At 35.6% G+C, this 22,484-nt stretch overlaps 1 protein-coding gene and 1 pseudogene across 2 annotated transcripts; both read right to left on the minus strand.

The window, feature by feature from the left end:
• Positions 1 to 7,385: 7,385 nt before the first annotated feature.
• On the minus strand, positions 7,386 to 8,300 carry LOC120078480 (antimicrobial ginkbilobin-2-like protein pseudogene; annotated as a pseudogene). Its single transcript, XR_016529608.1, has one exon. The product of XR_016529608.1 is annotated as an antimicrobial ginkbilobin-2-like protein pseudogene (transcript).
• Positions 8,301 to 11,624: 3,324 nt separating this feature from the next.
• On the minus strand, positions 11,625 to 14,773 carry LOC120077061 (glycosyltransferase (DUF604)). Its single transcript, XM_039030910.2, has 4 exons — positions 13,867 to 14,773; positions 13,177 to 13,707; positions 12,844 to 13,069; positions 11,625 to 12,112 (listed from the first exon to the last, which is right to left on the minus strand). Exons 1-3 carry the CDS (start codon positions 14,683 to 14,685, stop codon positions 12,959 to 12,961), a joined length of 1,461 nt encoding a protein of 486 aa, XP_038886838.1. The 5' UTR covers positions 14,686 to 14,773; the 3' UTR covers positions 11,625 to 12,112; positions 12,844 to 12,958.
• Between the last annotated feature and the right edge of the window lie 7,711 nt (positions 14,774 to 22,484).

The raw sequence follows: 22,484 nt of genomic DNA on the forward strand, positions 1-22,484 counted from the left end.
GCCTGTCTCTCTCCCCAAATCGATTCTGGTATATCAAGCAGCTGCCCGGTCACTTGCATACCTAAAATGGACAAAGTTTGTTAAATTGGATTCCTCTCCATTTTGTCGTTTTATGTATTCAATTATTGTATATAAATCATCAATTCATTCTATAAAGAATATGAGAAAAGAAAGAAGGAAAATATACATATTGATATACAGAAGGAAGAAGAAAGTTACCTTCCTCACGTAAGCTTCTCTGTCTCTTCCTTTCTCTCTGTCCTTTGTCAACCCTTTTCTTGCTTTTTCGTAGCTATTTCGACTTGGTATCAGAGCTACTAGCTACTCTCTTGGTAAGTGAAAAACGATCCTGAAATGGCAAATCCACCTACTACCCATCAGCCTACATTTCCTGCAATCGTTAACAGTGGAAACATTACAAATCCACCCCTCAATCAGCTACTAAACCAGGTGACATCCATTAAGATGGATTGGTCCAATTTTCTCCTCTGGCAAAACCTAGCATGGCCAATCCTCAAAAGCTATCGTCTGGAAGGCTTTCTAACCGGAGAAAACCCCTGCTCAAGCCGTTTCATTGTCAGGCAAACCAATGAAAACTCAGGTGAAAGTTCAAGTGTTGATCCAAGCCCTGCAACTTCAGCAAGAGCTGAGCTACAACTTAATCCAGCTTATGATGCGTGGATAGCAGGATCAACTACTGTTAGGTTGGCTTTACAACTCCATGAATCAAGACATTGCTACGTAAGTAATGGGACACCAAACAGCAAGGAAGCTGTGGGAAGATGTCAAAAATCTTGTTGGAGTTCAATCGAGGGCTAAAACTGACTACCTGAAGAGAATGTTTCAACAAACTCGCAAAGTTGCCTTGAAGATGAGTGAGTACTTAACCTTAATGAAGAAATATGCTGACAGTCTTGCTCTTGCAGGTTCACCAGTGTCTCCTTCTGACCTTATTTCCCAAGTGCTAGCTGGCCTGGATGAGGAGTATAATCCGGTTGTTGTAGCTGTGCAAAGAAAAGGCACAACCAAGTGGTCTGATCTTCAATCTGACCTATTATCTTATGAGAAAAGACTTGAGTATCAACTGGCTATCAAGACTGGTGTTACTGGTATGACAAATATGTTTATTTCCCCAAACTCTCCATCAGTAAATGTAGTACAAAATAGTCTTAATTCTCCATCAAACTCCCATCGAAACACCTATGGATACGACCAGTCCTCAAACTATAGAGGTGGAGGAGGAAGAAGTAGAGGGCGCGGTTGATGGAACAATGCCTCTACAACAGGCCTACCTGCCAAACTTGTGGAAAGATAGGCCACAGTGCTGATATCTGTTAGTTTAGGTACAACAAAGAGTTCAATAATCCTAGACAGACACATACTCGAGCTGAATCTACTCAGCTATCCTCAAATAGACATCAAGAACAGCCCTCCTCAACCTTAATTGTTCACTCAACAGCTGCCTCCACTGATACAGTAGCTGGCTCTAATTGGTATGTTGACAGTGGAGCCTCAACACATGTAACCAGCAGCCCAACCTTCCTTCAATCCTCCTCCAACTACACAAGTAATGACAGAGTTCTTGTTGGTAATGGTACTCCTCTTAGTATATCTCAGTCAGAACACTCTAAATTACACACTGAGAATGGCATTTTGTCCTTACTAAACATACTTTATGTACCTGCAATCACCAAAAATCTAGTTAGTGTGTTCAAATTAGCATATGATAGTAATGTTGTGGTTGAATTTCATGCTGAATTTTGTGTGGTTAAGGACAAGGACTCGGGGGTGGCATTTCTGACCGGACGACTTAAAGATGGACTCTACCTTTTGGACAATGTCAACCAGCTGATAAATAAAGCACTCTCCACATCAAGACCCTCAGGTGCTCATTTGACAAATTGGTCCGACCAGCTTTCCTTACATTCAACTCTTGCAACCAGCACTATTGTCTCCAAACTACTTCTCCATAGGCAATTAGGCCATCCATCCTCTAAAATTTTGTCTAAACTGATTAGTGGATGTAATCTAGAACATGTTGTTAATGAAATGTTTTTTTGTGAAGCATGCCAATTTGGAAAGTCACATAATCTACCCTTCCCTAATTCTCTTTCTCGTGCTAAACAACCCTTTGAGTTAGTTCATACTGATCTTTGGGGACCAGCCCCAATACTGTCAGCAAATGGTTATAGATACTATGTCATATTTGTGGATGATTTCAGCAGGTTCACTTGGCTTTATCCCCTAAAACAAAAAAGTGATACAATAGTTGCCTTTCAAAACTTCCAAGCTCTTGCTCGCACACAGTTTAATAAAACTATTGGGACTTTGCAAATGGATGGAGGAAAGGAATACCAACCTGTTGCTCACATGTGCACACAGCTGAAAATCCATATCAGACTGTCTTGTCCTCACACTTCAGCCCAGAATGGTCGTGCTGAACGCAAACATAGGCATATTGTTGAGACTAGTTTAACACTCCTTGCTCAAGCTAGGATGCCCCTACATCTATGGTGGTATGCTTTTCATACCGTTGTGCTCCTTATTAATGGCTTTCCTTCTTTTGTTTTTCAGGATATCAACCCAATGGAAGCACTACTTGGAAGGAAACTGGACCTGACATCCTCCAAAGTGTTTGGATGTGCCTACTACCCACATCTACGGCCATATCAGTCTCACAAATTTGATTTCCACAGCAAGAAGTGTGTATACCTTGGTCCCTCACCTATGCACAAAGGGTACCGTTGCCTCACTAATGATGGTAAAATAATTATCTCACGCCATGTGGTGTTTAATGAAGAGGATTTCCCCTTTCAAACTGGTTTTGCTAATAACCAGCCCTCCAACCTTCCTACCTCAACTCCTCCAATCACTATTTGGTTTCCTCAACCATCAATAAACTTGCCCCAACCATGTCAGTCACCAGTTGCCCACCCTTCTCATCCATTTCAGGACCAACATCATAGTCCTGATCCCCTGTTGACCCTAATCACTCCACATTCAAACTCTGGTTTACCATCTCCAAGCTCTCCACTCATGTCTCCATCTCTAGCCTTACACAATTCACCAAATTCTCCTACAGACTCACCTCCACCAAATTCTCCTCCATAGCCCTCCCTTCAACATCAACAAATCTCAGCTCAGCCTTTACTAGGCACTCATCCCATGATCACCAGGGGTAAGGAAGGTGTCTTTAAGCCCAAAGTCTGGTCTGCAGAACTTGTTACTGATTTCACTCAAGCTGAGCCACATACTGTTTCTCAAGCCCTATCAGTTCCACAATGGAAACTAGCAATGTTGAAGAACTTACAGCCCTGCAGCGCACGAACACTTGGACACTAGTCCCTCCTCCCTCTACCTCCACTATAGTTGGTTGCAAATGGGTCTACAGATTAAAATGTGATGCACAAGTATCAGTTCAGCGATATAAAGCACGTCTTGTTGCCAAAGGCTTCCATCAGCACCCTGACTTTGATTATTTTGACACCTTCAGCCCTGTTGTCAAGCCCTCCACCATCAGGATCATCCTCACACTTGCAGTCTCTCATCACTGGCCACTTCATCAAATAGACTTTAATAATGCCTTCCTCAATGGCACACTCAAAAATACTGTTTATATGACTCAACCTTCTGGTTTTGAAAGTGCAACTCACCCTTACTATGTCTACAAGCTCCATCGAGCAATTTATGGCCTTAAACAAGACCCTCGAGCTTGGAATGATGAGCTGAAACACTTCCTCTGTCACATTGGCTTCAAAGTAAGTTCCCTTGACACCTCTCTATATTGTATGCGAACCTCATCATCTATTACCATGCTTCTTGTCTATGTGGATGACCTAATCCTTACAGGTAGTGATCCAGCCTATATTGACCATCTTGTATCCATATTCCACGACTAATTCTCCCTTAAAGATCTTGGCACACTTAGCAAATTCCTTGGCATTCAAATAAACTATACACCAACAGGTCTTCACCTTCACCAGGCTTAATACATCACTGACCTATTAGCCAAGCTAAATCTACAGCATGTTAAGCCTTGTCCAACACCTGCTGCCCTTGGCACCTTGTTATCTATCAACATAGGCCAACCTCTCCTTGATCCCTTTCTCTATTGTAGCATAGTTGGTGCTCTTCAATTTCTAACCAATACCCGCTCGGATATAGCCTTCATTGTCAACAAGTTAAGCCAATTTCTCAAAGTTCCAACTAATGTACATTGGTCAGCTGTCAAAAGAGTCCTTCGCTACCTAGCTGGAACACCACAACTTGGATTAACTATCCATTCTGATCCACACCTCACTATCTTAGCATACTCTAATGTTGATTGGGCCTCAAACCTTGATGATAGGAAGTCCACTACTGCCTACTGTCTTTATCTTGGCTCCACTCTTATATCTTGGTCCTCTAAGAAATAGGCAACCGTGGCACATTCTAGCACAGAATCAGAATACCGAGCTCTTGCTCATGCTGCTATTGAAATCATTTGGGTTCGCAACTTACTCACTGAAATAGGCTTCTCTCCAACCGACATTCCCGTTCTCTGGTGTGACAATATGGGAGTAGGTGCATTGGCTGCTAACCCTGTCTTCCATGCTCGAACCAAACACATCGAAATTGATGTGCATTTTATTCGGGATCTCGTCCTAAGTGATCAACTCCATGTGTAGTATGTTCCTACAACCGAGCAGCTCACAGACTGTTTCACCAAAGCACTGCCAATTCAAACTCTCTTATTTGCGTAGCAAGCTCGGCCTAACTCAGTTAAGCTCTCGCTTGAGGGAGGATGACAAGGATGACACTTCAGCTCACTTGACAAAAGAAGAATGCCAGCTTGGAGCCAGCTCAGTCACCACCGCGGCCTGTCTCTCTCCCCAAATCGATTCTGGTATATCAAGCAGTTGCCCGGTCACTTGCATACCTAAAATGGACAGAGTTTGTTAAATTGGATTCCTCTCCATTTTGTCGTTTTATGTATTCAATTATTGTATATAAATCATCAATTCATTCTATAAAGAATATGAGAAAAGAAAGAAGGAAAATATACATACTGATATACAGAAGGAAGAAGAAAGTTACCTTCCTCACGTAAGCTTCTCTGTCTCTTCCTTTCTCTGTCCTTTGTCAACCCTTTTCTTGCTTTTTCTTAGCTATTTCGACTGAACATAATCTATAGAATTGGGTGATTTTCATTCTTTTTATCTCTCAAGTGTTCATCTTTTATGTATGAAAGTATTTGTGGTTAGTGAACCTTTGTATAATTGATTTAGGTTCCTTTTCTCTCAATTTTATCATAATAAGAGAAGTTGACAATGGCGGACTCTTCACAAATCCTGTGGTTTTTACTTTTCACATCGAAGGAGTTTTCCATATATAATTCATGTGTGTTTTTTATTTTTAGTCTTCAAAAATTTTGTAGTTTATTGTTGTCATTGGTTGTTGGTTGATTACATGGTGATTATTTGGTGATTTATTTGTGTTACTTTGGAGAACAATCATTTAGTTAATTATTTTGGAGGAGATGCAAATAAATTGTTATATTGTTTGGCTCCTACAATTCCATCTTAAAACAATGATCATCTCAAATGTCGTACACGACCATCATTTCTACTCTCTCTAGTTTTTTTTTTAAAAAAAAAATTAAAAGAAATAATGATTAAAACTTAAATGTTGTGGTTTGATAATTGTTTTTATTTTTATTTTTATTTTTAAAAGTATTTTCTATCTGTGTATTTTAATAATACTTTTCTTTCATCTAACTAAATAAAACACTTGAATTTTTAGTGAATTATTTTTTAAAAAAACATATATTTTTTTAAAAACTACAATATTACAAATTTGGTTGATATTTTTAAAAGAAAAAGCTAAAAAAACATATCATTTGTTTCCAAGTTCTCCTATTCTTTCAAAAGGTACAATATTACCCTTGAAATTTTATAATTGAATGCATTTTAAAATTATCTTTGAAATATGAATATTTTACAAATTTGGTTGAAATTTGGGACATAATACGATAAGACAATAGCCTAAATTGTGTGATGATCCAAATTTTTGTTCAAAGTCAGCAACACATTCTTTCCATCAAGAGAAAAAAAAAAAAAAAAAAAAAAAACCTTGTCTAGTGCTGCTTGCAAGAGGTTGTTTAGAATACAACTTTGTTTTAGAATATTTCCCTCTTAATCATGGAATATGATCAATATTTTAAAGGTCAATATCGACGAAAATATTGAGATCTTAATTTTATGAAATTTTCAATAGAAATCGATAAAATATCAATGACGATGGATATTTCTAAAATTAAAATTATAAAAATAAAAAATTCAAAGAATAAATTAAAATTAGTAAATAAACATTTTATAATTTTTAAACAAGAGATAATATGTTTATTATTTATATTATATTTACCTTAATAATATTTATTTTTTTTATACGAAATTATGAAAATATCGATTTATCCATCATGTCGATGTCAAATCCATAAAAATGTGAAAATATCACTGTATCGTCGAAAATTTAATACTATGATCGTGGTCATGGAAGAGTGTAAAAGGGATTTAAAATTTCTATAGATATCAAAGAGAAATTAAATCAATTTTATATCATCATACGTTTCATAACAACTGATTAAAAAAAAAACCAATTAAAGACCTCAAAATGGACTCGATCAATTATATTATATAAAATTGATGAACATGATAGCCTTTTGTTAGGATCATGATTTAATTTATACCCGATTCCAACCCTTTTCTACTTCAATTATATTAATTTCGTATGTAGCTAAAACAACTTATGCATATATATTTTTGGAACACGTACATGAAAAATAGAAATATAATCCCATCTTATTTATGTTATAATTAATTCAATCAAAAAAAGGAAAAATGGGGTATTTTATGTGATTACCAAGAATTCTGAGCTTACATATAAAGAAAAGAGATGTTATTACTTTATAAATATCAAATCAATTAAAATTAATGTTAAGCTATGAGTTTAATCTATGAATTTGACATTCATTTCTATTTAATAAGTTCCTGCACTTTCACTTCTTTATCTAGATATAGATATTTGAATTTTCAATTATGTATCTAATAAATCCTTGACTTTATTTACATATCTACTCAACACAAAATCGTCGGTTTAGGATTTTATTAAACATAATATTCAAGTTTATTTCTATGTTAAATTCTAATTTTTAAAAGGATAGAGACTAAATATCCTAATCAAATCATGGGATTGGGACCAAATTTGCAAATTTATCTAATAATATCTAATAAATCAATTAATCTGGAGGAATTTTACAAAATATGTGCTAACAATTTATAAGATACTAAATTGATCAAAGTTCGATGAGTTATTAAATAATAGTATTGAAAGCTTTTAGATCAAAATTGAAGGATAAAAATAAACTTTTCCCTTTTTATTATAAAAAAGTAACCAGATAAAAAATAGCATAGATATTAGGAAAAAAGAACTATTCTCTATTTTTGGGCATCAACAATAGGGTAAATTTCATATCTAAAATTACAGCTCCCACCAATCACTCTTCCACCAATTTTTGCATCACAACAATTGGGAAGTTGAGCAACAGCATCATCAAGGCATTTCTTGCAAGCAGAAGTAGACAAATCTCTTGTGCATTGGACCAATCCATACAATTTTTTTGACCCTTCAATTTCCTCTTCTCCAATCACATACAACTTAGATGTAGCTTCAACTTTTTCAACCAAACTAGTAAGCAAGTTCTTGACTTGTTCATTAAACATTGCTGGATTTTCTGCTTCTTGAACATTCCACATGTATAGCCTAAACCCATTATCAATCTTCCCAAAGAATTTGGTATTGGAGTATTTTAGCAAGCAAAAATCATACCATATGGCTGCTCCTTTCCTATTAAGGCATTGTCGTTGAATCTCGTTGCTTGCGGTGGTGATGCAGGTCTTGCAATCGGTGGGTGAGACGTCACCGCGACATAGAGCCAACGCGTTGACTTGGTTTTGTAAATCGTCGCCGACGGAGCTGAGGCCAAAGCCGGTGGGAGGGGCAATGGAGGTCAACTGATAGATGGCTTGTTTCATGTTGGAAGCATAAGGGGTGTTGGCTGTGTAATTGTCAAAGCTATAACATGTATATGAGAGAAATGCATTATGAGAATCACCAAATGCTGGTGGGGAAATTAGGAGAAAGAGGCTTAGGAAGAGAGTAAAGAAAATGGTTGATTTTGAATTTATCATTGTTTGAATAGGAAGAAAATGAGGGGAATTTTTAGTGTGGTTTGGCTTGGTATTTGTGTTCTAAAGTATGCATTATTTATAGGGTTTATTTTACCTCAAAAGTCATTTGAATTTTATTTTCATTTCACACGCTATCCTATAATATATATCGGTTAACTTTACTCGTCTAGTATTTAAACTTTTAACTTCGCATCTAATAAATTTTTATACCTAAAAATGTATTTTTAGGGTTATGAATTTTCACTTCCATTTCTAATAGGACCATTTTCTTTAAAAATGTAGGTCTAATAGATTTCCAACATATTTTAACATTTTTTAATTAAACTTCATATTTAGTATGATACTGAACTTTTAATTTTGTGTTCATTAGAATCATAAAAGATGACAAATTAGTCGAAAACCTATCAAATATACCATTGAGAGCCCAAAGACTTAATTAGACATAAAATTAAAAGTTAAATAACTTATTAGACACATTTTGAACTTCAAAAACCTATTGAAATGTATAATTGAAAATTCATACCAGTTTAAGAAACTGTTTTAACATAAATTTAAAAGTTTATAGTTGGACCACATTTATTGTTTAATTGGCCTATAATATTAATTTGTGTGTATGCATGTACGTATATTATACCCTAGGATTTAAAACGTTACCTAGGAGTCAATGGTTCACGTTTTCCAACCTTCTATTATACTTTTAAAATAATAATAATAATATTTTTTTTAGACTTTTCTAATAGAAAGTTTTAGGTAAGAAAAAAGGGTCAAGGTAAAATTTTGTTCATTGGAAAGAAAAATTCTATTCCACTTAGATAGAATGTTTGGATAAAATAAAGCGAAGTTATAGCCTAGAATGTAACGAATTAATAAAGTATAAAACTGATATTTTTTAGTCGTGGAGCCATGAACTTCGTAAATCAAATTAGACAATCTTTTATTGTAACTTTTTGAGTCAAACGTTCGCTTGTGCACTCTGTAAGTTATGAAGTCTTTAATTTTGTCTCTAAATAACGATGAAATTAAAATATTATACATAGATTTTTTTTCGGGGACCAAATTTTCATATCAAACAATTTAAGGAGGCCACTACAGGTCAACCAAAGTGGACTTTGATCAAGCAATATATACAGTTGAAATTGTTGACTTTACTCATTAGCTATCTTGAATGAGATTGAACAGTAGTTGTAGGGCATACTTTTCTAAACAACTAATCTCATTTTAAGAAGCAATTTTGTGCTTTGTACTCTTCAAAGCTCCAAATGACACGTTTCATTTACCTATATAATTTTAAGGAAAAAATCAAGTGACAGTTGCAAATATAGACATTAGATCCAAAGTATTAGCAGATATAATATAATGTAAAAAAATTATAAATATGACCAAATTTAAATAGTCTATTAGTAATAGATCATATTATTGGTAAGAGTCTATCAATAGACCATATCACTGGTAGGAGTCTATCAACTATAGAAGTCTATCACGGATAGACTTGTCTATATTTGCAATTTTTTTAAAATGATATTATACACTCAATTATTATTCCTAAAAATGCTACCAATTGCAATCATCCAAAAATCAATTTAAACACCCAAAACTATTTTTGCCCTAAACTATTAATTTCATCCGAATGTATTTTAAATTTAAGTAAATGTTTCAATTTCAATTTTACACTTTAAAAATGTCACTCGTGTTACAATTTTAATCTTAAACTTGATATAAGTATCTCAATTTTTATCATATATTGAGAAAACGTGAATAGCTTTCATCTAACAATTTATATGATGAGCTCAAATTAATATCAATATTTTGTACCTATCAAACTTGACTAGACCAACTATAACATTGATTTAATCAACTCAAATGAATTGGTTTTTATGAGGCCTTTACGGTTTTGATTTCCCTTTTTCTTCAAACAAATATAAAGATTTGGCTAAAATAATTGTTAATCTATAGAAACAGTTGAGAAGCTGACCATTTCGTTTTCTTGCAAAATCTTGATTAGAGGATTGCTTCAATTCTATTAAAGTCGACAGAGTGTTCCCTTAAACTTAAATTATCCAAAATTCGACTGATTCTTACTTTCCTTCCACACAAAGGAGATGGAGGAAATGTGGGTCTAAACCAGATTCAGAGTTTTTTTATTATTAAATTTGAGGAATAATATAACGAATGAAAAATTTTAAGTCCTTACTAGGTTGATTAGTCTAATTTTATTAATTTTTAAGTAGGTGTATTGAGTGAGAAAGAGGCTTTCGTTTGTATTGAACATCTCAATTTCAATATATTAAAATAAAGTAGTGGTTTAATCTTCTTTTCAAACAAAAAAAGGTAGCAGTTTGATTTGGTATGCCTAATTAAAAGTATGTATGGAAGCAGCACCAAGAAGAAAGTATGTCCTTTTAAAAAAATAATAATACAATGATAAATTTTAATTTTTTTAAAAAAATTAAGGGTAATTACATTTAATAGCATCTTTATAGATAATAATTAAGTATACAACATTTCTAAAAACTTGCAAATCACTAATAGACTCCTAGACTTCGAAAACAAAACTTAAATTTTACAACTGTAAATTCTTTTGTAGTGTAGTGTAATAGATCTTACTGCTATATTTACCATTTGAAGAAATTCATTTTCCTATATCACATTGGTAGTCATTAAATTTCAGTTTTAATTATAAATTAATGAGAACTAATTTGTTGTATTTCTTTTCCATCTAAAAGTCCTTTTTTTCCCTCGCTTTGTATAATTTATTTAATGAATTTTTAGCTTACATATTATATATTCATGTTCAATTTTAGGCTTCCCTTATCACACCACATGCTTTGAAGAGGGGGATCTAACGTGCACCCTTAATCTGTAAGATTTTCGTTGAAGAGAAAAATGGTTAAACATAATTATTTCTCTTCCTTAGTTGTGAATCTGAATTGAAGATATGGCCTTCAATTCAAGAATAGATGTTCATCTTAACTAATCTTATGGAAAAATCTAACTCTACAACATTTAAAAGTATCAAGAAAATTCATAAGATATTAAATCTTAAGTAGATGATCACCATGGATTGTACCTATGACTTCTTAATCTTTACCTTTTATAAAGATCGTGCCCCGATATCACAACATCCAAATTGCCAGACTAAACAACTTAACTAACCACATAATTTTACTATCATGGTCTCCCCTATCTATCTACAGAGAGATGGACCCAAAGTAAAACATGGTCTTAACAACACAATGTGTCATCATGGGTCAACAAGACCATAGATTTAGTAAAGAACTTTAGTTTCACATACTTGGGATTGAAAGCACCTTACGAATTTTCTTAGCACTCAAATGTTTTAAGACCATGTAGATAAGATATCGAGCTAAATAAAGAAAGGGAATTCAAATAAATAAATATCCGCACTCAAAATTGCATGCCAACTTTGTTATATATTTGTACGGCTTTCAATATAAAACTAAAGCCAGCAGACAGGTTGTATCACCATGCTTCACAGATAAAGAGGTATGAAATTTCACTTTTGAATATTCCTTCTACTAAGCTAAAGTGTAACCTACGAATCCCAAAAAGATATGAGTAACTTTGTTGCAGGAAAAATATTAGAATTTCTTCCAGCAGAAGTCACCTTCTATAAGAGAGATTCTTATAAATGGTTAAACTTAAAAGAGATATACAAGAGGTTAACCAAAAACAACTTCATCCTGCTCCTGGCTTTCACTAACTAATCATTTGCTCAGTTAAGCAGAAAATGGAAACTTCTACCTCAGAAGATGAAGGATGAACAACCTGGGATGGCAATTCAAAATGCCAGAAGAAACTTGAAACCATTTTCTTTCAAGTACATATCCGGTTAGATTAGAAAGCATGCCCACTTTCTCCCCTGCCTGCTAATACAAGACCAGAAATCAGTTAGATGCAGTGCCTCGACATCACAAACAAAATTATCTACGCTTTCATTTTCTGAAAAATAAAAATAAAAATAAAAATTAAGCTCTCTAAAGTATACAATGTCAACACACTTCAACTACTACACAAATGAAGTCAAATGGAGCAGATGAAGTAATTGTCGCTATTTCTTAAGAGTATAGATCAATCATACAGGACTCCTATCCAGTTCTGTTAGAAAGTGTCATTAAATGAAATGAAGGAATAGAATGCCTAAATCCTTCGAGTTCAAACAAATAGCGTGTGTTATGAAATAGAGAGGGAGTTTAAGAATACAGATTGGCCAAACTTACGGAATTCTGAGTAAAATGAAGGGACTAGAATGGCTAAACACATACTAAGAGTTCAAAGAAATAGTTAGACTAAGAAAATAGACAGGGGGCAATGAGCTTCATTCAGTAAGAAAACACTAGATTTCGTATTGTATGAATAAACGTTTAGAAGAAAGAAATATCCAACATCTACAGAGGAATGCATATCATAAACATATTTACACGATTCCCACAATACAAATTCAAAAGAGCGTTCATGCCAAGAATGTTAAAAAACAAGAAAGGTCAAATTAAAATGTTAATGTGTTGGAAGTTCTTTTTCTTATATCAGCTTCCTGAAATTAATTCCATTACTGATAAGTTTCAATCAACACAGAGGAACAAAAACACAAAGTTACCTTAAATTAAGAAGACAGGACTCACAGCAAAGTCCAAATGGCTTTAAACTGCTCAAGGAACCATTGGTCAATTTTTATAGAACTCTATCCTTCCCAAACAAACCAACAAAAATGGTTAGAAGTACATAGATATTAATTCTTCTACTCTACATTGTCGAATTTCAAGAAGCATCGATTCCTTGGAAGCGGAAAGGATGTCACAGCATTGTCGACGTGGTGCCTTCATCTGAAACAAGGGAAATTTCATTACGAAATTAAATCATGAGGGCAATTATGAAGATCGCAACTGTAGTATATGAGAAAAGGAAAAACCAGTTGAGTACAGTTAGGAACCTCTTCCACTTCAAGTTCCAACTTCTGGGAGAACACTCGAATCTGTCTCAGGTTCTTAATTGCACTAGACACTGGACAATCAGTGACTATCTTCCTAGTATAGTTAGTCAAGGCATTATTTTTACTACTTCTTAAATTCTGCATATAGAAGATATTTCTTTTACAGGGATCTTTAGGGTAGTCTCTCATGTTAAACATGTATCGATTCATATCAATGGTGGCAGCCCTTCTCCATGACATAAAAGTTCTTTGCAGTGAAAGTAGATCAGGGAGAAGCTGATTGCCTTCAAAGACCTGAATAGCAAAACCCCACGATACCGAAATAGTCAATGAATGAGAACGATCATAGCACACAATTTGCTGGAAAATCCTGCCAGGATCCACATTCACTGCTTCGAAAAGATGATGCAGGGCCTGCGTATTATTCATGTTTGGGAATATCGGATCCGTGGCATCCAAATGATGAAGTGAAACTATCGGTGACAATGCATGCGCAGATAGCAATCCAAATAAATTTCCCCGCATATCGACCTAAAGGAATTTTGCAAAGCAAATAAGCACCAAATTGGCAGCCAACCTAATTGTGTTCTATAACATATGCTGCAATTTCAGTAAATAGTGATTTGGATAAAATGGTGACATTTGATAAATTTCATCAAATAAATGAAATAGAATACTCGAAACTCTAACCTGATGAAATCCAGGTTCGTGCGTTAAGCCAACTCCAAGCTCCACCAAGCACGACCATATTCTAGCATCACTTCCATACAAATGCCCGTACCTAGTCAAGCATGAGTCCAAAACCCCAGCCAAAACTCTAGCCAGTGAATCGCTGATCGCAAAGCCTCCACCACCAAACGCCATATCGAACGAATTTTTCAAATTCTGTCCATAACTCTCAGAATTACTCCCAATATAATACCACCGCTCATGATCATATTTTCCCAACGTCTTAACTAAATTATCCACAAAGAACAAAGTGTCATCATCCCCAAACACATACCACCGCACATCCGGCTCATTACGTTCAACGACTTCCTTCACCACCCGCGCCAGTCTAATCGCCGATCGGAGACCTCCACGGAAAGTGTAGGGGAACCTAGAGGTGTCATTCGAAATAATCACCGGCGGAACGGAAGGATCAGCAGAAGCGAAATCATGTGCAATGCGATCAACGAAGGCAAAAGCACGCGTCGAATTACGGCGGTACCAGAGACGAACATAAGGCTTGCGGCGGGACCAGGAGTTAGAGGAAGAAGCGATGGCAAAGACTATGTGGCGGCGCGTGGTCGGAGAGAGAGTAGAATGAGAGCATAAGAGTGAAGGGGCGGTGGAGGAGGGGTTGAAGAAGAGAGTGTAGATGATGAAGGCGGCGGAGAGGAGGAGGAGGAGGGTTTTGGCGGTGGAGAGAGTCGGAGTCTTGAGGAGTCGGAGGGGCATTCTGGGAAAGAGAGAAGTGAGTCTATGGTAAAAAGCAGTGGTTTGCTTGTGCTTCTTCTTCGACAACATTGGTAATGGAAAATGGAAATTGAAGAAGAGAAGTTTCCAGAAAAGTAATGAAAAACAGCAGAAATCTCCCGAGAACGGTCTGTGGAATTGAAATCTCTTGCAAGTTGCAATGCTAAGTTGGTAACTGTTCTTACTTCGAACTTGGGCTGGGCTAGCTATTTTGGGCTTATTGGGCTCACCCTGACATTTTGGGTCGGCCTTAATCAAACAGTATCGTTTTCTTTATATTATCAGCCATACTTCCTATTTTGTCCTTCACCCCTATCCGGCTTGTGGTGGTTACATGGTGTATTCTTTTATGTGTGATGTGATCTATACCATAAATATGAAACATCATGATCTAAAAGTGAAGACATGTTTGAACAAATAGTTGTCCTTTTCTTTATTGTAACTATTTGAATCTAAGTAGTATACTTTTTTGTGTACGGTGTGATGTAGGCTATAGATATGAAAAACCAAGATCTAGTAATACAAATATGTTTGAATAGATTCATGTCCTTTACTATATTGCAACTATTCAGATTGAAGTTGTATATCTCGTGTATGGGTGTGATTTAGACCATAAATATGTATGAGTCAACAATATCTGACGGTGAAGATATATTTGAATGGCAATCACGTCTTTTACCTTTTTCAATATCATGAGTTCCTTTTTTTTTTTTTTAAGGAAAATAAACATTTATTAAGCCTCAAGGGTAGAATAAAAAACAAAGTACATCGCCTTCGAAGCAATTGGAATGATAGAAGGAGAAAATCAGACCACCAAATACCACTTAAAAGAGAGTCTCTTGCACCTTTGGCAATACAATCAGCAAGCGTATTAAAATTTCTATTTATGTGGACAAAACAAATATCAGCAAAGAAACCAGATAATCTTCAGATCTCTTCAAGGCAGCAAACACCTTCACTCATTTCTTCTGGTAATCAAATTAACAGATGGCCAACTTTTGTGGCTAGATAGATCAACATCGCAAGCCAAATCTCTACTAATGCCTCCGGGTAGCTCATATTTAACGAAGAGGTAGACATCGCAATCAACATACTAGAGGGATCACGAATTGAAACTCCAAAACCAGTAGAAGACGACTACTCCTTCCAAGCAATATCAACATTAACTTTAGGCCAGCTTTGATGGGGAGGATTCCAAGAGTAAGGCTTAATACACAAGCTTTTTGCCACACCAACTGAATGAGCAAAGTTAATCATCAACGCAACAACGTAATCATCTTTATATCTACATATCTAGTTGCTTCTAATATGGATAGGTGGAATTTTTCGTCTTTATTTAAACTGTTTCTATCGGACCAAATAGCTCAACAATCAATTGCAACCAAGTTCAACTCTTCCTCAGTACAATTATCATTCAACATGTTCCATCTATCAATAAAGCTATAATTGAAATTACACTGTAGGAGATAATTTGAAGATATATTATGTCAAATAGAATGAGCTCGAGGATAGAAAACCAAAATATGGTCAATACTTTCAATATCTTTTGAACAGATAGGACACGATGGAGAACATCAATCCCTCTTTTCATAAGATTCAATTTCATTGGTAAGATATTCTGCAATGCTCTCCAAATGAAATGTTTTATTTTCAAAAGAACTTTCAATCTCCATCTATTTTTCTATACCCTTTCCATAGAATTAAAGCTTGGGGAATAAGCACAAATTCAAGATATCAAAAACCCTTTATAACCACTTTTGACCGTGTAAACACCATATTTATCAAAGTGCCAGATTAATTTGTCTTCAATGGAAGGATTTAAGGGAATTTTCTTAATGACTTCTACATCTTCAGGCGTGTCAACTTCCTTGAGAAGCTATATATTCCAATTGCCACCTTGGTCAAGAAAATCAGCTATCATTAAATTATAAAACTCATCGTTAATATAGATTGGTTTAAAAGTCGCTTATTTTGGAATCCAGGGATCAAGAAAAATTCTAATTAAATTCCCTTTTGTTGCTCTATATCAAATTACTTCTTTTAAGAAGTTACCACCCCATAACAAACTTAACATCCATGATAGAGCAATTGGGAAAATATATGCTTTTTAAGAATCTGGATACTAGACTGTTTGGATTGGCATATAATTTTCAGAATTATTTGGCTACCAAAGCAATGTTAAATCCCTCCAAATCTCTAAAATTTAATCCACCCATAGCCTTAGGAAGACACAAACTTTCCCATTTAATCCAATAGATTTTTTTCTTTACATTAGAGGACCCCAATAAAATTTAGCTAACATATGAGTAATATTGTCACAAATTTCTTTTGGAAGCATGAAGATACTCATTCCATATGTGGGAATTACTTGGCCCACACTTTTAATCAAAACTTCCTTACCATCGATAGAGAAAAAAGAATGTTTCGAGCCATTAACAACTTTCCATATCTTGTCAGCAATATATTTGGAATCTTTTCTTTTGCTTCTAGATAATGACGATGGTAGCCCTAAATACAAGCCAAGATCCTCAACTAACTATACACCAATATTATTGAGGAAGCTTTATCTATCTTAGTTCATGTTTGGGGATACAATCATGGCAGATTTTGAGTAGTTAATTAAAGCTCCTAATGCATCCTCATAAAGACTTCAAAACCTTTTTAAGGTTAACAAGCTCAACCTCATTTTCACCACAAAACATTTAAGTTGTCATCAGCAAATGGTAAATGAGACATCACAGGTCCTGAGTTAGTACAAGAAAGTACACCAACATTACCTTTTTTCAGAGCTTCCTGTATAATAGAAGAAAGACCATCAATAACAATAAGAAAAAGATAGGGAGAAATGGGATCTCCTTGGCGAAGACTTCTATTTGGAATAATATTGCCCTTCGATTCTCCATTCAATAATAATGAGAATTGAGCTGAAAAAAATGCAGTTAATAGTGAAACCAATCCACATAAGATGAAATCTCATTTAAAACATAATGGCTTTCAGGAATGACCATTAAACATAGTTTTAAGCTTTACTAAGGTCTAACTTGATAGTAGCTACTTCTTTTCTCCCAATTTTCTTATTCTTAATAAAGTGTATGCATTCGTGACCAATCATAACATTATTAGTAATAGCTCTACCAGCAATGAAAGCAGACTGTGGTGGGGGAGATTACATCACACAAAACATTCTTCAATCGGTTAGCAAGAACTTTGGATAAAATTTTGTAGTTGACATTACACAGGCTTATAGGGCGATAACCTTGAGAAGTTTAGGAAATTTAGGGATTAAAACAATATTAGTTTTATTCCATTCTGCAAAGCTCCTAGAATTATTTAAAATCTCCAAACACTCTTCAATCATTTTTAGTCACATAACATCCCAATATTTTCAGTAGAAAATAGTAAAAAATTAGTCAAGTCCTAGCGCTTTTGTCGGGAACATTTGAGAGATAGCCACCTCAATTTCATCTTTAGTAAACATAGCAACAAGCAAGTCACTCATCTTTGGAGTTACACAAACTTTAACTGAATTCAAAATAGCATCCATTTGAACATTATTTGGGCTTGTAGTAATGAAGAGGTTTTCAAAATATGAGACGAAGTCTGCTCGATTGATTCTTCATTCTCAGTCTAAACTCCATTTGAATTCAGAACTCTTAAGATTTCATTCTTTTACCTTCTAATAGATGCTTTTTATGAAACCATCTAGGATGGTTATCTCCCATTTTAGCCATTTTTCACGTGATTGCTTTCAGTAAATCTCTTTTTGTTCTAGGAGATTCTCAAGCTCAAATTCAATTTCATGGATTCTATTAAAATCAGCTTCAGGCATAACTTCATAAGAAGCTTGCAAAGCTCCTTTACAATTTTCGATTTTGACTTTTAAGTCTCTGTTTAGCTTTCTTCCCCAGTTTGACAACCTTTTTTAACACAAACTCAATCTTTCATCAAGTTTTTTTTTTCATTACGTGATCATTCTCCATTATTTTCTATACTTTGCTTGCACTCATTATACAGAGTTCAGAATTCTTCAAATTTAAAAGAACCTTGAGTGAATCTGCTTTTAGTTGGAACATTTGAGTAATACAATTCAATCAGACGATGATTTGAAAAGAGCCAATTCAAGTGCATCATAGACTTTAGATTGAATAACTCCCAAAATTTGTTATTACAAACAAAACGATCCAGCCTTTCCCATATACGTACACCATTTCTAGTGCCTTGCCAAGTGAATAGTGAGCCTGAATACCCCAAATTCATTAAACCACAGTCATCAAGACAATCTTTAAATTTTTTCATACTACTTTTAGATCTAGGAGGTCCTCATTTCTTCTCATTATTTGCTAGAATATCATTTAGGTCTCCTCTAATAAGCCAAGGTAAGTCATAGTCATTATGAAATCAATGAATTAGATTACCAAGTAAGGATCTTTTTTCCATTTTCAAGATAACCATAAACCTCTGTAAATTGCCATTTAAAATCTCTCCAAGTAATATCAGCATTAATATGGTGTGAAGAAAATGATTTTATATCCACAGTCACCGGGTCCTTCTAGAAAAGGCACAATCGCCCCTTAATCCAGATCTACTAATAGGCAAAAATCCATCAAATTTACATTTATTTTTTATTCTTTGACAAACATCAGATCCACATTTACTTTCTGTCATGAACAACAATATTGGATCCTTATAATGGGCAAGGCTACACAATGATTTGAATGCTCGAGGTTTGCCCAAACCATGCCAGAAGATAATATTCATAGCTCTTGGCAGGGCTCACAAGTAGCCTCTACCATAAATTCATAATTAGAATAGTTTACTAGATTTTTCCCAGTTGAGCTATGGTTTCTCTTTCCAAAACAAAGTGGTTCACCCGCTTCTCCTTTCCTCCTTTTAATAATAGTTTGATCTACTTTGGGAATTACTTCATCACTCAATTTATGTCTTCCTTTCCAGCTTTTTGCCAAAAAAATTGTTATGCTAGCTCCTTCATTTTCAATCGAGGAGCTTTTACCTTTGATCACCCCTGACTGAGTCTCCCAAAAATTAAGACTAGAAAAGGAGGACATTTTTGCTTTTTCTCGCAATAGTTACTTCATAGGATTTGATTGTAATGGTTCAGAAATATTTAAATCAAAACCTCTTTTTTGCTTAGCATAAGACTCCTTTGGCATCTCATGAGTATTGAATACAAAAGATCCATTATGAACATTGATACCATCAACATTTTCCTGTTCTTTATTCCAGGGACTCAGATAAATGTCATCAGACACATTTTTCTTTAAAGAAGATTCATTTCTCAGGGAACTTTTTGGTCGAGGAGATTGTTTTTTATTCAAGCTAGGAGATCCTTGGAATCTTAGCCAATCACCATTTTGGAAAGACTTCTTTAATTCATTCAGATTAGAAGCTGATTTTGATTGACACTTTTTAGCTGAGTGACCAATACAACCACGGGAATAACATAGTTCGAGTAATCTTTCATATCTAATATCCATCCAGCTTTTTTCATTATGAAAGAAAGGTTGAATTTTGATGCCTTTTCTTAAAGGTTTTGTAATGTCGATCCATACTCTGATACACATTACTTGACCTCAACAATAATCTTCTTGGTCACTATCTACTTCAATGAATTTGCCAATGGTATCTCCCAATTTTTTGGCCATGATCCTTTTTTGGAAATCAAACGGGAGTGTTGAATGAGAAATTTTGGATCAATCACAAGTTTCCACATCATTTACTCAATTAATGACGAAATTCCAAATCATTAAATTTGGGCTCAATTAGAAGTTGACATATGTCCCGATTTGAAATTAAAGACAAATTTCTATGACGCTACGTGGTTTTATCATAATTGTTGAATCAAATAAAATTAATTTGGCCCAATTTGATATTATTATTTGGGTCAAAGTCCAACTAAGCCCAAAAATAGGTTGAATTTGACCCAAATGTCAAATCAAACCTAAATCCAATTAATTGAGCCCAAAGGTCAAACTCATGGACCAACCAAGCCCAAACCCATGGGTTAACCAGACCCAAGCCCATGAAGCTCATCAAAGAGCTCTATAAATAGAGGCACTCTTCTCATTTCAAGGGTCAGCAATTCTACACTCCAGAGAGCTTAGAGGGAATTCTCTACCATCAGAAGACTCATTGACTCCTGAAGTTAACCACGCCTGAAGATCAAAGTCCTTCGAAGATACAAACATTTTGAAGACTGAAGTCCTTTGAAGATGCAAGCATTTTGAAGACTGGAGTCCTTTAAAGATACAAGCTTTCTGAAGACTGAAGTCCTTCGAAGGTACAAGTATTTTCTACATCCAGAAAGCCCAGACAAAATTCATCAACAAGCAGAAGACTCCCAAGACTTCTGAAGCTGCACTCCTAGAAGACAGAAGACCCTTGAAGACACAAAGACTCTTCCAAGACTTCTACTTCAAGAACGTTCGATTCTTTTCTTCTTCAAATCAAGCACATTCACCCAACTGAGAGAGAATCAGAGGATCAAGTATTAGAGATTGAACCACATCGCATCAAATCAACTTCAACATCAACACCAACTCAAGTTCAACTCCACGAAACACGTTTCTTTGGAAACCTCGTGCAAACAAATTGGCACACCCGATGGGGCCTCTCTACCTCTCATCTCCCTCTTAGCATCCAAACAAGGCAAATGGAACCTAAGAAGATGGCATCCAAAGCTTCCTTCACAAACGGCTCGTATATGGGACCTATCACCCGCAGCCGCTCAAGAGAAGTCACGCAAGAGCAAAAGCAGAGTTCCCTCATCGCCCATAACATCTTGAGGGAAATGATGGAATCCCCACAAGGCAGGGTTGTCATCAAGGAAAACCCTCTGATTGAAAACTCTACTTCCACCTCCAGCAAGCCGAAAAGAGATTCATCACTAGATGTGATTTTTGACATGAAGGCAGACGTGACGGTGGAAGCGGCCATGGCAGAAATGGAAAGGAAGATTAACTTTTTTATGAAAACCGTCGAGGAGCGAGACCATGAGATCGCTGCCCTGAGAGAACAAATACAGTCTCAAGAGGTTGCTGAATCAAGCCAAGCACCCACGATCAAAGCAACTGACAAGGGGAAGACCATGCTGTAAGAAAACCAACTGCAACAGTCAGCCTCGATGGCCTCTCTGTTAATCCAACAATTGCAAGACATGATCATGACCTCCATAAGAGCTCAATATGGAGGGCCGGCTCAAACTTCCTTCATGTATTCCAAGCCATACACCCAGAGGATCGATAATCTGAGAATGCCTACAAGGTATCTACCCCCAAAGTTCTACCAATTCGACGGAAAGGGCAACCCAAAGCAACACATTGCCCACTTTGTAGAAACATGCGAGAATGCGGGAACAAAAGGAGATCTACTAGTCAAGCAGTTCGTCAAAACCCTCAAAGGAAACGCTTTTGATTGGTACATGGACATAGAGCCTGAGGTGATTGATAGTTGGGAGCAACTTGAAAGAGAATTCTTGAATCGCTTCTATAGCACTAGATGCACTGTCAGCATTATGGAGCTGACAAACGCCAAACAACAAAAAGGGGAGCCGGTTATCGACTATATCAACCGATGGAGAGCTCTGAGTCTGGACTGCAAAGATCGACTCACCGAATTATCCGCTGTAGAAATGTGCACACAGGGTATGCACTGGGAACTCCTCTATATCCTGTAGGGAATAAAGCCCAGTACCTTTGAAGAATTGACAACCCATGCCCACGACATGGAGCTAAGTATCACTAATAGAGGAACGAGGGATTTCTTGAGCCACGAATCGAAGAAAGACAAGAAGAAGGTGAAGGGCGCCGAGAAAATTGTGAAAGGTGCCACAA

This window comes from Benincasa hispida, chromosome 5 (assembly GCF_027475165.1).
Source record: "Benincasa hispida cultivar pf3 chromosome 5, pf3_genome.v1.1, whole genome shotgun sequence".
In the NCBI taxonomy this organism is placed as follows: Eukaryota; Viridiplantae; Streptophyta; class Magnoliopsida; order Cucurbitales; family Cucurbitaceae; genus Benincasa; species Benincasa hispida.

What these genes read in the sequence shown, in the direction of transcription:
- LOC120077061 (XM_039030910.2), bottom strand. Translation starts at nt 14,685, where the DNA reads ATGTTGTCGAAGAAGAAGCACAAGCAAACCACTGCTTTTTACCATAGA. An exon ending in ACGAACCTGGATTTCATCAG is followed by an intron (nt 13,708 to 13,866) that starts GTTAGAGTTTCG and finishes AAATTCCTTTAG; the next exon opens with GTCGATATGCGGGGAAATTT. An exon ending in TGGAACTTGAAGTGGAAGAG is followed by an intron (nt 13,070 to 13,176) that starts GTTCCTAACTGT and finishes CCCTTGTTTCAG; the next exon opens with ATGAAGGCACCACGTCGACA.